Here is a 14281-nt window from a genome sequence, read left to right as displayed (position 1 = left end):
TTGGGTTTCTTGAAAGGTTTTTTTTTTTTACTGGTGCTTGCTAAGTCTGTAGTATTATTATTTTAATTATTATTATTATTATTATTGCTCAAATAAGTAATGCTAGTGCAACCTTTGTCATTGTCCCAGTATAACTGCTTTCTGAAGGAGTGGCCTCCAGTCTCTAAATTGTTTCTGCTCCATGTGAAAGGTTTATTTTCTGACGCTGTTGCTCTAGTTAGTCCACCTTGTGTTCAGTGAGAGATCCCACATGTGCCTGTGACATTCTCAGCACCGGCGTCTATAAAGACCCCCGGTTTGTGCAGTTGTCATCTCTTCTTGCTGTCCTGCTGCTGTCATGGCCCTGCTGAGAGTGTCTTCCTACCGTAAACTGTTTGAGGAGGAGCAGTGGAGCCAGGCTGCAGGACGCTGTGGAGTCCAGGCCCGCTTCACTGCCAGGTCAGTGCTTACAGATCTAAGAGCCTTCACGTATGCTTTTTTTGAACCCTAGATTATGAAGATCTAGTAAATCAGCATAGAATTGCTATATTGGCATTTCGGAGCATTTGTCAGTATAAATGGATTAAATTTCATCTTCATTTAAATGGTTTTGCTTTGTTTCTAAAAGAATGAATTTATGGTTTGCTTCTCAAACCAGAAGTAGTATTTGTCATTGTTGTTTTTAAATGAGGTTTATACATAATCTCAAAGCTAAATAGGCTTTCCATTAATGTATAGTTTGTTAGGAAAGAACAATATTTGGCTTAAATATAAAAAAATCTAAAAATTGAGAAAATTGCCTTTCAAGTTGTCCAAATGAAGTTCTTGGCAATACACATTACTAATAAAAAATTAGGTCTGATGTAATTATGGTAGGAGATTTACAAAATATCTTCATGGAATATGATCTTTACTAAATATCCTAATGATTTTTGTCATGAAAGAAAAATAGATAATTTTTTGTACCCATAATTTTTTTTTTTTTTTTTTGCTGCAAATATACATAGGCTATTTATGACTGGTTTTGTGGTCCATGGTCACATATGTAAATGTTATGGGTTAATACAGTTTTAAAAAAATAAAATAAAATAATTTGAAAGAAGCTGCATTTTAATAATAAAAAAGGGCAATATTGTTAAATGTTACAATGTAAAGTTATTGTTTTCTGTTTTAATATTGTAAATGGTAATTTATTACTGTGATGGCAAAGCTGAATTGTATTGCTGAAAGCTGAATTGTAAACTTACAAAGGGATTCAATTAAAAGAACATGTTTGTTTAGATCTGATATTTACCTACTGATTGTACCAGAATAACTAGATCATAACACTAAGAGACTCAAATGGCTTTTGAAAAAAGTTATCTTATAATAACTATGGGAGGAAAAACTAAACTAAACTGAATCATGTAAACAGTGACTTCACTCTTCCTTCTTTCTCTGGTTTCTAAATAAACTACAAAAATATGTTATCAGTTAAGCTCTTTTATGCTTCAGTATTTCCTCTTTTTCCTTCAGCATTGTTTGCTTATGCTTGCATTGAAAATAAACAAGCCGTTGCAGACTTCGGAAAGCTTTCAGTGTGTTTGACAGGGGTGGAGTTTCAGTGCGTGAATGTCCCGAGCTGGATTTTGCTGCAGCTCGTGCCCTAAACAAGGAGGGTGTGGCACGATTTGTCAGTGAACGCTCCGTCATCGCCGGCCTCAACGATCGCCTCGCAGGCCTCATCGACGTGGTGAGCCATATGAACATTTCCACATCTTACACACCCAAGGTTCTGCTGGCTAACAACCAGCTGTGCTCATGCTGCATCTAATGGGTTCCCTGTGTGTCCCAATTATCATATTTCCATGATGTTTAATGGGGTCAGTCATTTCCTGAGGGTTTGAGGAAAATCATATTAAGGTCATGAAGATGCTGCAGTCACAGTGTCCTCTACTGCGTGGAATAATAATATACAACAGTTTGAGCATAAGCAATTGCAATTATACATGTCCTCTACTTTTGTGACTATTGTAGGTTCGGTGTCTAGAAGAGGAGAATGAATCTCTGGAGGCAGAGATTCTTGAGCTGGAGGAAATGCTGGAGTCGGAGCAGATCTCCTCCAGCACCGTCAGCATCAGCGGTCCTGTGGACTACAGTTTAGAGGCTGTGATAGAGAGGCTACGGAAAGAGAAGGTACCTCTCAGAAACTCCAGCGTGGGTGGTGCTGGATGTTTATGCCTAACTTGATGTAATTAAATTAATAAGTCGCGTTTTTTCTTTTCAGATGTCATTGTTTCTTGAACACGTGATTTATTTTATTGGTTCTTTCATTGCTGCTGGCCTTTCGTTTCCCATAGGAGCTGATTTTATGCAACACGGAGGAGCTGAAGGGTGAGCTGCGGCGTCTGCAGATGAAATACGATCAGGTTGTTGAGCACAAGAGACTCCTCCAGCAAGAGCGAGAAGATGTTTCTGTGGTAATGCCGTGAATACTGCAGATGTTATTTGATATGTGGTGTACATACAGGCCTTAAATGTTTTTGGACACTTTCACCACATTTAAAGTAGAATTTCACTGGTTTTGATGCATTCTAATATCAAGCCAACCCTTTGAAGAAATGATACATGGTCTTTCCTCAGAACTAACATTTTTATTTTCACTTCTCTTGTTATTTTTGTGGTTTATTTTTAGACCAACTGCTCTGAGATCGTTTTTAGTGGATGTGTCAGTTTCCCAATTCGCACAGAATAAACCACTAGAGAAAATATATCAAATATTGCTGGTATGTTTTACTCTGTGGACACATTAACTATGGACGAGTTTGACAAACACAACATATCCAGTACTGTTTTTATTTTGATTTACTACTCCTACTAGTAACATTACTATTACTGGTATTTTTAGCATTTTAGTTTTAAGAATTTATTTTTTTAAGCTTTTTATTTAATATTTTAAATTATTTTAGTTTAGTTACCAAAAATAATTTTAAATCGTTTTGATTTAAGTTAACAATAACAACACTTATCAAATTCCTACCAGATTCAAGTCTGCATTAATACACCAGGATACAAGCTTTTAAATAAACTTTTGCGAAGTTCTACACTTTCCCTGCCACTAGATGGCAGTGTTAGTCTGTGCTGTGGGTGGGGCGGGGTGCTCTGACTCCAGTGGAGGTGTGTGAAAGTCCCTGGAGTGGCACAGCACAGCTGCTGCTCCCAGATCCACTCTGGAGAGTCCTGATTACAGGCCCTGCTGACTCCCGGCCAGCGGCCACTCTGAAACCCGAGCTTCTTTCTGTAGAAACCACTCTGTCACCCCAAAGATGTCAGAGCACATCTCCAGTAAAAGAGCAGATGTGGGAAAGCTTTCACCGTGCCTAATACTCATTCATTCAGCCTCTCATATCTCCTAGATGCAACAGAGCAGGGCTTAGCTCTCCGGCTGGGCTGAGAGGAGAAAGGAGGGTTGGAGGGAAAGAATAAAACAGGAAAAGAACCAAAGAGGTAGTCACTAGGATAATATATGAGAGGGGTTGCAGCTGTATAAATAATATACTTTAGAGACATAAGCATGCAATTTTGTATTTTCGCTAGTTTGAATTCACTATTCTGGTGTTAACTGGCATTTTAAAGAAGCGATGATAATGATTAAATGAAAAGAAAATGGCATGAGAAAGCATAATTTTAAAGCAACTCACTGGAATGCGTCCACCATAGTGTATTTTAGCCCTTCGGCAATGTAGAATAGAGGAAGCAAATCGGCATCGAAACGCTGTCTAGACTCTCTCCAGTACTGGGCTTGTGTTCACGCTGAGATAACGGGAACAGCGGCCACTGTGCCAATTCTAGGCTCCAGGGAAGCGTGTGTGTGCAATGCGCTTCCTCTGCCGCCCAGACCCACCGTCACACTGCAGCATTCGCATGCAAATGCTTTCATTCTGAGTAATTGAATTCATCGCCAATTAATCAGGCACTTAAGATACCCAGATGAGCCGAATAAAGCACGGCTTTGTCTGAACGTTGGATGTCGGGCTGCGTATGTTGATCTCTTCTTCCCTGCATTGCAGTCTTTGCTGGGGAAAAACCTGGTGGCACTGATGATGCTCACGATAGAAGATGTTGGGGGGTAAGAGCTTGGTGTTTGAATTGACTTTTATTTCCATTGCCATGCTCAGGAGGTGGATGCAATTACCACTGACTGCCTGGCCCTTCGAGAGCAAGTGGCCATCTATGAGGAGCAGCTGGCCGCCATGGACAGGCAGCACGAAACGGTAAGGCCACGCAGAATATTGCATCAATAACACTTCTTGTTACTTCTTAGTTGTGATCAGAAAGGGCCATTTTGCTTTAGATCTCTGAATTCCTGGAATGGTCTTCTGGGGGTTTCGCCATTTAAAAGCGTCTCCTCTGATCGTAAGTGGAACAGGTTTTGTGCGGAATGGAGACTGACAGGAAACACGGTCCTAAAAACACAAAATGAAAGAATATAGTATATGGGGAGTCTGTGGGTACTCAAGTGCTGGAAACAGAGAAATATCCATTGACCTCCCTGTGGGACGTGCGGCATAACTCACAGTTCAAGCGAATGAAGTGAAAACAGAAGTTTTGTCTTGTTTTATTAACTGCTATTATTATCTTGATACATCTGCCACTCTCTCATTATTCATGTTGAGGAGAACAAGCTGAGACTTGGACTCAATCTCCTTTTCATGAACACTTCATCAGGCCCAGATTAATGAACCGCTAGCCCTTTCTCGCACGGGCAGATATTGTTACCTGAGGAGAAACAGAAAGTCATAATGTTGTTTTGTCCACAGAGGCTGGGGAAATTGTGTGAGCCCAGGACTCCGGATGAAGGTTCTCCTACTGTATCCCTGCAGTTCCCCTCCTTTGATATCTCTCCAGCCATCATGGACATCAAGGAGCACTATGGCACACTAGCTCAGAGCCTCAAGGTGAATTACACATAGAGACATAGACCCTCTCAATAAATATTGACATTGTAAGTACAAGCTAAATTGACAGCGCTTCTATCATATACACTGCTGTTCAAAAGTTTGGGTCAGTAAGTTTTTAAAATAAATTTATTCAGCAAGGATGCACTATATTTATTAAAAGTGACAGTTCAGACAGTTAGAATGTTAATAAATGAATGCTGTACTTTTTAACATTTTCTCAAAGAATCCTGAACAAAAGGATCACGGTTTCCACAAAAATATTAAGCAGCAGGAATGTTCAGCGATGATAATAATAATGAGGAAGATTTATGAAAGATCATGTGGCACTGAATACTGGAGTAATGGCTGCTGAGAATTAAGAGTTAAATTTATTAAAAATAGAAAACACTTATTTAAAGATGTAATATTTAACAGTTTTTTTTTTTGCTGTATTTTTGGTCAATGTCTGCCTTGACTTCTTTAAAGAGACATATAAAAGACAATGTTCAGTTCAATTCAAGTTTATTTGTATAGCGCTTTTCATGATGCAAATCATTGCAAAGCAGCTTTACAGAAAATTAAAGTTTCTACATTGTATTTATTAATAGATTATCTCAAGTGGATGTCCATATGACAGAAATGTATGGTAAAAATCAATCAAAATCAGTTAATGTAATATACTAATAGAATAATATATAAGATAATAAAAGTAAACAGCATTCCAGGGGGTTCAAAGGCCTAAATTTAAAGCTCATTTAAGCACTTAAAGTCTTTAGTTAAAAAAATATATATATTATTTAAGCTGTAAAGTTAAGATAACATTTATATTGTCTTTATATTTTTTGCAGTGGGACTAGTATTTGTAATATCAACATTTTCACATAATGTCTGTTTAGTTATCATCCCTGAAACATTCCTTTTAAAGGATTGGTTCAGCAAAAAAAGTGCTTCATTCTGTGGCACAGAAAAGGAGAAATGTAGCATAATGCTCATGCTGCTCTTATTCATATTATGAAAGTGAATGGACAATATCAAGCACTGCAAAATGATCTAGAAGGATTAAATGACACAAATGATGACAGAATCGTCCTTCTGGGTGAGCTAACCTCTTAACACACCACATTGTGGCAAGTATGCTTGTGTTTTTACTTCCTCTTTCACACTTTACTTCAGGGGACAGTTTTGTTAAACGGAGAGCTCTGTCCACATCTAGCACAGAGCACTATTGTCCCCTCTGTGTCGTTTGAGGAGTGAGGACTCTCTAAAGGTCATCCTACAGCACCAGTGCCCTTTAACCTCATTTGCCCCAAAAGTGGCCTGCTCTCGACCAGGGTCACGGCGGTAATCAGAGCTCTGGAGCCCTTCCCAGGCGTCTATGCAGAATGAGTCTGGAGAGGAGAAGAGAGCACTTCTACAAGAAGACACTGGAGAGCCTCTATAGTCTATTAGAGACTTCTAGTGTGTGTATGTGTGTGGGTGTAAGATAAGCAGGCCAAGAACAACTCCTGCTCTTGTGCCAAAAGTTGTACATGCACAAAAACCAGCTCACACATGCACAAACGCATCCTTTACCACCCCTCTCTATTTTCATTTGCTCTGCTTTTCTATTCATTGCTCGCTCTCAGGTGGTCTCAGAACCAAAAACTAGTGCTTTGTTTCATTAGCGCCGCACAAGGTCCAATTGTTTCGCTCACAATTGATATTGATTGGCATTTTGGGGAAACAGTAATTGTAGGCTGATTTTTGACTGGTTGCACCTGCTCACCTGATGGGCCTTCATTTGCTCTTCTTTCTTCTGGGAATAATCAGTGATTCATCTTCACCGCCTGCAGTCTGCAGAACTTAATGGGTGGCAACTCTTCTTCAGAGATGGAAGAAACTTAAAGCTGTGAACCTTTCCTGCTTTTCAGTTTGAGTTCAGAGCCTCGAGCGCTGCAGGAAAGGAGAAGGAGGAGCAGCTGGCTAAGTTGACTGGAGGAGAAGTGAAAGACGTCTCCAAAGAGACTGATGTGAATGTCCTCAAGAACTTGGTGAGTGAGTTTACCATTTAAAAACCACTTCAGGGCTCCAGGCTGCTACCAAAATGGTTGCAAATTAGGCAAAAAACAAAACCTTTGGACAAAAATTTACATTTTTGTCACATTTGGTGGCAATTTACAAAACCTAGTTTTAGTTTATGCAGATATCGTCTCATTAAGAGTGCATACCCTACTGTTTCCTACATGAAATAATGAACACCATCTGATTTACACACAAATTATTCTTATGATCCAGTACAGAATGGTCTTAAACGTGCCTGTGAGTTAGCAGATTGAATCAGACTCGCTTAGTGAATCGTTCATCGTAAGCCTAAGTTGATTGTAGCTGGTTTCATGGGTCTACAATGTACTTAAACTTACGATGCTTTTGAGAAACGCAGCCCAGAACTGTTACTGAGCTCACAATAAACTGTTATATTGTTTGTGATTCTAAGAGAACTGGGAACTATATGTTGTAATGAAAAATGTAGTTTTGTTATTATAAATTAAATATGCTAACAGTCTCATTGATTGGTTAGTAGAGTATAGTAACATCCAATAATGTTGAATTGATTGTACAGGAAACTTTGTTTGGTAGTAGTTATATTTCACTAGACAATTCATCAGACAAGTTGGCCAAAATATCACTGTTTTTGAAGAAATAAAATAAAAGCATAGAGGTAGAGGTGCTTGTCCATATTTGTCTTGCTGTTTTGAGCTCTTATAATCGCTGTGGTCACAGAACAATAATTTAAGGGATTTGGCCCTACGTTAAACTGTGGTTGTGACTCTCAAGCCTGTGCGGTGTGTACATGGCCACAGCTTAACTCCAATGATTGACCTGAACACCCACCACCTCAACAGCTCAGCATCAGACGTGAGTTCCTGTGTCAGCCCTAATGCTGAAAATCAGCGTTTAGGAGAGCAGGCGAAAGCTGAGGAGTTTTTGTGGGGGATGGTGTTTCACAGTGCAGCGTCCTCAGTCAGACTGACAGCTGAGAAATAAAGTAAGAGAACTCCTGCTGCCCCGAGTGTTTATTCTGAGAGATAGGACCAGGAGTTTGTGAGGAGTGTATCGTCTCTAACAGTGTTTATCTTCCTCACTGTCTTCCATTATGAACAATACATTTCACAGTCTGCCGACGCACTCTCATCCCCAATCATAAACTTCATAAACTTCACACATTCCTGCAGTGCCTAGGGAGACAGCAAATCGCAGTGAGCCGTAATAAAATCTCACCTGTCAGCCTCCCTACCCGACAGGAAGAGAAACTTTAGGTTGAGAAAAAAAAAGAGGCAGGGAAGAAAAAGTGACAAAAGGGAAATCATTCAGGATTTATGTTTGCTGCTACAGAAAATCGTTGGCCAGCCACAACTGACACCTTTACGTTTAAGATAACAAACAGGGCGGTTTGGTTCTAATTATTGTGGTTGTGGTCGTAGCCCCTCTCTTAAAATAAACCGACCGTCTTCAAGTGAACTGCTCGCTCTCATAACAAAGGATCCTGTTTCCTGATCAGTGATGGACAGTCTTGCTTCCTCCTTTCATACTACATTCTCTCTGTATTTTCTCTCTTCTTTTCTCTCCTATCTGTTGTGTTTCTTAGCTTGTGTCAGAAACCTTTGCAGGATACCTTCCTACCTTGGAGGCACGTGTGAATCCAGTGTTTCTATAACATCCTGTCTACTAAAATCCCTTCAACTGGTCAGGTTTTGAAAGCAGCGTAGATGTCTTTTATATGATATCCAATTCCTTCTGTGCAGTTCAGTGGCTGGCGGAAAGAAGAATGACTTCTGTAACCAATGATCCCATTTCTGCTGGGAAATATGTTTTGTAGTCGAGAAATATTCAGTATTTATGAAACTCGCTTGAATTCATGCATGTTGTCAGTGAGAAATAAGAGTGTCCAGGACTAAGAAAAGGCAAATATCTTTTGAATTACTCATTTAAAACACATGCTTATGTCTAATTCCAATTTCTATTTGAAAAACTTTTATTAATAAAATACATATTTAATTTTTTTTTATTAAAATGTATTAACATTATCCATACACCTTGAAGTGAGTGTATAAAACTTCATAATTTTCAAAAAAATTTCAGTGTATTTTTTTTTTAAAGTAAAAAATGCAATTTTTTATATTTTATTTGAACCCTTTACAAATATTATGGATTATTAAATCAAAAATAGCAGGTTTTTGGAAGGTTGGACCACGTGACATTTTACAACCTGAGCTAACCGTGCCTTGATGTCAGATAAACTGATATTTTAAGTGATGTATTGACCTCAGCATGTTTTTAAAAAATACTTTTTTTTTTAATTCATTATAATGTCAGGATGTTTTTTTTATTCCATGCCCCAGAAAATTATCATAATAAATTCAAATTTAAAATAAAAATAAATACTCATAGAAGAGCAAAATTCAAATCTTTATATATTTAAATTACATTTTTAATGTAGTTTGATGTAAATTAATATATCAAGACAAAAAGAGAGTTTTGCCACTGACCCACAGTTTTCTTAAAATGCTCTCTATGATTTATTTATTTTTTTGACAGGGCAGCAGGCAGATGTCCTTGGTTTTGGACACATTTTTGGACCCTAATTTACTTGTTGGCCTATCTCTCTTGCCATTAAGGAAGGATACTAGTGATCTTTTTGCTCTCTGAGACAGTTTGCCTAAACAAACTGTTGGTGGTGAAATCAGGTCTCGTTTAGCTGTAGACATGGCTAGTTTTATCTAGTGGGGGGGCCACCGGCCAGACCACCTTACTCTCACTCCAGACCCAGACCGGAGTAACAACCATTTTCATCGGTTGACGTATCATCAGCTTGTTAATAACAGAGCTCGGAGCCTCCCATGATCTACCTGAAAGAGAAGCAGAGCGTGCAATCTCCATCCATCTCTGACAGCTGACTGTTTAACTTACCTGATTACAGTAATTACTCACAGCAGGCCAGCTCGTGCACAGAGGTGTGGCTGACAGGTCTCTGCGTTGTGTTTGTTGATGGGTGAATATGCAACATGAAACTTCGACTGTTTTCAGACATGTTCTCACAATTGCTAGTTTAAGACCAAAAGAGTCATTAATTACAACAATGTCATGTTAAGCTCTGCTCTGTGTTGTTATCCATTGTGGATCTGCATCAGTTTATGTTTATGCACAGTGAAAGTCTTTGTTTGGACACTTGCATTCATTTTTTTTTGTTGAATTATTTACCATTTCCCACATTGTAAAGTCATCAAAACTATGAAATTACATAAAGGGAGTTATGGAAATTATATAGTGATGATAAAGTTAAACAAATAAAACTTTCTTGTATTTTAGATTTAAATTATCCACCCTTAGTCTAGATTATAGCTCTGCACAATCTGGTCAACTTTATGGTGTGGTTTTTAAAGAGTATTGATAGTTCCCAAATTATATGCTGGATCCTTGTTGGCTCTGGTGTAATATCGTGTCTAATCCTTTATTTATTTTATACATTTGTAATAAATGAAACTGTATGCATTTAAGTATTTTGATCACACATACAATCAGTCAGGTGTGTCCAAATCTTTCCTTGTGCTGTATGATTGTGTGACTGTAGATTGCAGAGCTGCAGAAAGAAGTAACAGAGCTGGAGAAGCGTGGAGACGAGTTGGAGGCTGAAATAGAAGGCAGGAAAACCAAATACCTGGAGGAGATAGAGGAGCTGGAGGTACACACACACACACACTCACTCTTCATGTTCTGCTGCAGCAGTTCTCAGTATCTCACCACAGTGCTGTCTATGTTCAGAATGACATTTGTCAGCTGGAGGAGGAGGAGGCTGATCTTCAGTTCCAGATGAAGGATCAGAGTGGGGACTATGAAGAACTGCTGAATCAGAAGATGAATCTAGACATAGAGATCGCTGCTTACAGGTGATAAAGGTTATAAGAGTCATTACTGGTGCTGTGTAAAGGCAAGCTTTGCTGTTATTGATGCTCATACATTAACATAGTACATTAACATTTAATAGTTTGGGATCAGTGAAATATTTAAATATTTTGGTAAAAAGTCTCATGCTTTAAAGTTGCTTTTTATTTCGATCAATTATATAGTAAAAAGTGAAATCGTCTAGAAGTTAAAGCTAAGAGTTAATTAATACAGCAATTTAAAATCGCTGTTTTCTATCTTAATACATTTTAATATGTACAGTAATTTATTACAAAGTTAGGGTTAGCAGTTATTACTCCAGTCTTCAGTATCTCATGATCATTCTAATATGCTTATTTGGTGATCAAGATTTTCTTTTTTATTATTATTGTTATCATTGTTAAAAACAATGTTTTTGTGGAAATCATGATATATTTTTTTCAGAATTCTTTGATGAATAGAAAAAGTTTAAAGAGAAGTTTGTTTGTTTGTTTTATAATGAAACCTTTTTGGGACATCATAATGTTTTATTCTAACTTCTACAAATATTAATGTTTAAAATAAGTAAATAAACAATACTGACCCTAAACCTTTGAAAGGTTGTTTAAAAATTCAGCTTGTTGCAGAGAAGTGTGCTTTTACCATTAAAAGTAATAATTAAATAGCTATTACTGTTACAAGTAATCAGACCTAAGGTTTTACCAAGTAGACTGTAAGACAGACAAATCAAAATATCATATGTGATATTTGCCCCCACCCCGATTTGAAAATGGAAAATAGGAAAATGATAGAGCAAAGACTAAATAAATATATGAATAAAAAAAACAAAATATCAAATATCCCATCTCGCTTTAATATATATTTACATTTTAAAGAATAGATGTGTGTTGTATTATATCATTGCACTGCAGGGTAAATGAATGACACAATGCATGATGAAGACATCCCTAAGAATAGTGCCCTCATTCCTGAGGCCAAGATGGGTCACAGGAAGTGCATCCCCTTACAGTTGCAGAAACATGAAGTAATTTCCTGCTTTCCTTAACATGTTTTTTTTTTTCATGACATCACCGGATTGGGAATACTCTCCATCTCCACTGATGTATGTGGCATGACGCATCCACCATGTAACCTTAATCCTTTGAAATGCCCCTAACATAGAGCTTCCTGCCCTTAGAGGTTTAGGAAACGACAAGTTTACAAACAATAGCTCATTAAAATGGACAGAAAAATACGTTTTTGTCTTAGTCAGTAGGCCAGACTGCTTATACATCACACCTTTGTGCCTTCTGGCCCTTGCAGTAAGATACACATTTTTCTCAATATACTAGTTTCATATTACTTCTGCTTTCTCATCCTTGATGAATAAGAGATGAAGGCTTGGCTTGTATGTTCTTGCAGATTTTAGAGAGCTGTCTGCTCCACAAACCCCTAATGGCACCGTGCTGCCATCTCCATTGGCATTTGGCTTGTGAAAAATCCCAAATGTAGTTTTTGCCAGATGTTGGTTGGCCACGTGCATCTCTGATTCCACATTCAGCATCATCATTAGGTCAAAATGATATATAAATGACTCTTATCCAAGCATCTACATAGCCAACAGTTGCTTATGATTACCCTTAGTTTAGTTCTACATTGAACCCCGTGACAGTAAGATTGGGGTTTTAACAGTTGCCCTAACTCTTCACTAGTGCAGATAAAATTTAGATTTAACATTACTCTTTGTTGGGTGTTTAGAGTCAGATGCCTCAGGCTAACCTTTGGGTCAAATAAAAGCCGAATTTTTTCTTCTTCTTTTCCTTCTGCAGGGGTTTGGTTGAAGAAGAAGAAGAGAGACTGAGCTGCCTGTAAGCTGCAAGAAGAGGTGATGCTCTCCTCTGGACTGAAGCAGACACAAAGAAACACTAAAACCACATACAATTCAACCCTTAACAGCAAGTCTCACAAATCAAGAAAGTAAAGAAAACAGCTGTCAGACACACTTAACCTTCTGAGCAGATGTAAACCTTCACTGACAGATGAACTTCAGGGAGTTCGTGGAAGCTCATTGATAACGGGTCAGTGGCAGGTAACCCCGGGTCTTCAAGAAACACTGGATCTGTGCAGCAGTGGGAGTGTGTTGATAGTGATGGGGGATTCTCAGCACTGGAATCTCCTATTGAAAGTTTCATAGTCCCTGTGACTGAGACACATACACACCCTACTGTTAAAAAGTTTGGGGTCAGTAAGTTTAATTTTTTTAAAGAAACAGTATTTTTTATCCATCAAGGATGCATTAAACAAAAGTGATGATAAAGACATTTATAATGATACCAAAGACTTCTATTTCAAAGAAATAAACTTTCTGTTAATTGAAGAATCCTAAAAAATACATAATTGTTTCCCCAAAACATTAAGCAGCTCAACTGGTTTCAACAATAATAATAAGAAATGTTTCTTGAGCATCAAATCAGCATATTGGGTTACCTGTTTTTTTTTTTTTTTTTTTATCAAATAAATGCAGACTTGGTGAGTGTAAGAGACTTAAACTAAAATAAATAAATCTCACCAGCTCCAAACTTTTTTAATGTACACACATTTCCTTGTGCTCTGTTAAATCTAAACCTTTCCTGTACTGTCCAAACATTGTTTTAGAGCATTTACATGCGCTTTAAAAGTTTCACTTGGAATAAAAAAATCATTTGTCTTATTAAAATGCTTTAGTCTGACCAAAATTGCACCGGTCTGGTTTTGTAATTCCAATATATGAGACTTAATGAAATTGTTGCTTGATTTCATTCACCTTATATACACACTGCTAGTGTATTTAATGCTTCAGATATTCAGTTACGTATTGTGTTATGTATACATGGACAGAAAAGAAAATGTAGCTTAACTACCCAAAATTATGAAAATAAAATGTAAAAGCTGGATACAAACTTATTGACAAAGATAGACAAGACGGATAAAATTGATTGACTTGTTGGACATTTCGCCTGTCTCTTGTCATCCGTAGCTCCTTTTAAATTGAAAATACTGACTCTTTTCGATGCAACAGCTTACAGCATTTAAATAAATATTTGCCTTTGAAATCAACAGTCTTTTTCCTCATCTGTCTGAACTCTAAGTTCAGTACATTTCACTTTTATGGGGGTGTTTTGTGCTGACACGGACTTGAAAGAGACCACAATCGGCCTTCTGTCAGTCAAGTGCCATATTGTTTCACCACCTTTGAAGTCTTGAAACGGAGCGCTGTGGAGTTTTACCCAGCGAGCCCTTCAGTCTTCATATTGACCCTCACTTGTAAGCGCCCTGTGCTATTAACCCTATCAGAGGCTTGTTATCTGTGCATTTAAGATGAAAAATGCAGCTAATAATGGATTAGATAAGATTATCCAGGACCCGTGAATTCCTGTTGAACTGAAGCTCATCTGGTAAGGCCTAAACTGACCTGTGCAGCAAAACTGACTCCTTTAATTCGGTGG

General features: G+C 37.8%; 1 protein-coding gene across 1 annotated transcript; it reads left to right on the top strand.

Annotated features, from left to right (window-relative positions):
• Positions 1–62: 62 nt before the first annotated feature.
• On the top strand, positions 63–14107 carry vimr2 (vimentin-related 2). Its single transcript, XM_052574402.1, has 10 exons — positions 63–438; positions 1570–1711; positions 1996–2154; positions 2319–2438; positions 4137–4232; positions 4779–4916; positions 6809–6928; positions 10507–10617; positions 10698–10822; positions 12626–14107. The coding sequence occupies exons 1-10, from the start codon at positions 338–340 to the stop codon at positions 12666–12668; spliced, it is 1155 nt and encodes a 384-aa protein (XP_052430362.1). The 5' UTR covers positions 63–337; the 3' UTR covers positions 12669–14107.
• Positions 14108–14281: the final 174 nt, after the last annotated feature.

The sequence above is a fragment of the Carassius gibelio genome, chromosome B14 (genome assembly GCF_023724105.1).
Source record: "Carassius gibelio isolate Cgi1373 ecotype wild population from Czech Republic chromosome B14, carGib1.2-hapl.c, whole genome shotgun sequence".
Taxonomy (NCBI): Eukaryota; Metazoa; Chordata; class Actinopteri; order Cypriniformes; family Cyprinidae; genus Carassius; species Carassius gibelio.
The sequence above is the reverse complement of the archived record's forward strand: the minus strand, read 5'-3'. Positions and strand labels throughout refer to the sequence as shown.

What these genes read in the sequence shown, in the direction of transcription:
- vimr2 (XM_052574402.1), top strand. Translation starts at nt 338, where the DNA reads ATGGCCCTGCTGAGAGTGTCTTCCTACCGTAAACTGTTTGAGGAGGAG. An exon ending in CAGGCCCGCTTCACTGCCAG is followed by an intron (nt 439 to 1,569) that starts GTCAGTGCTTAC and finishes TGTGTTTGACAG; the next exon opens with GGGTGGAGTTTCAGTGCGTG. An exon ending in TGAATGTCCTCAAGAACTTG is followed by an intron (nt 6,929 to 10,506) that starts GTGAGTGAGTTT and finishes GTGTGACTGTAG; the next exon opens with ATTGCAGAGCTGCAGAAAGA.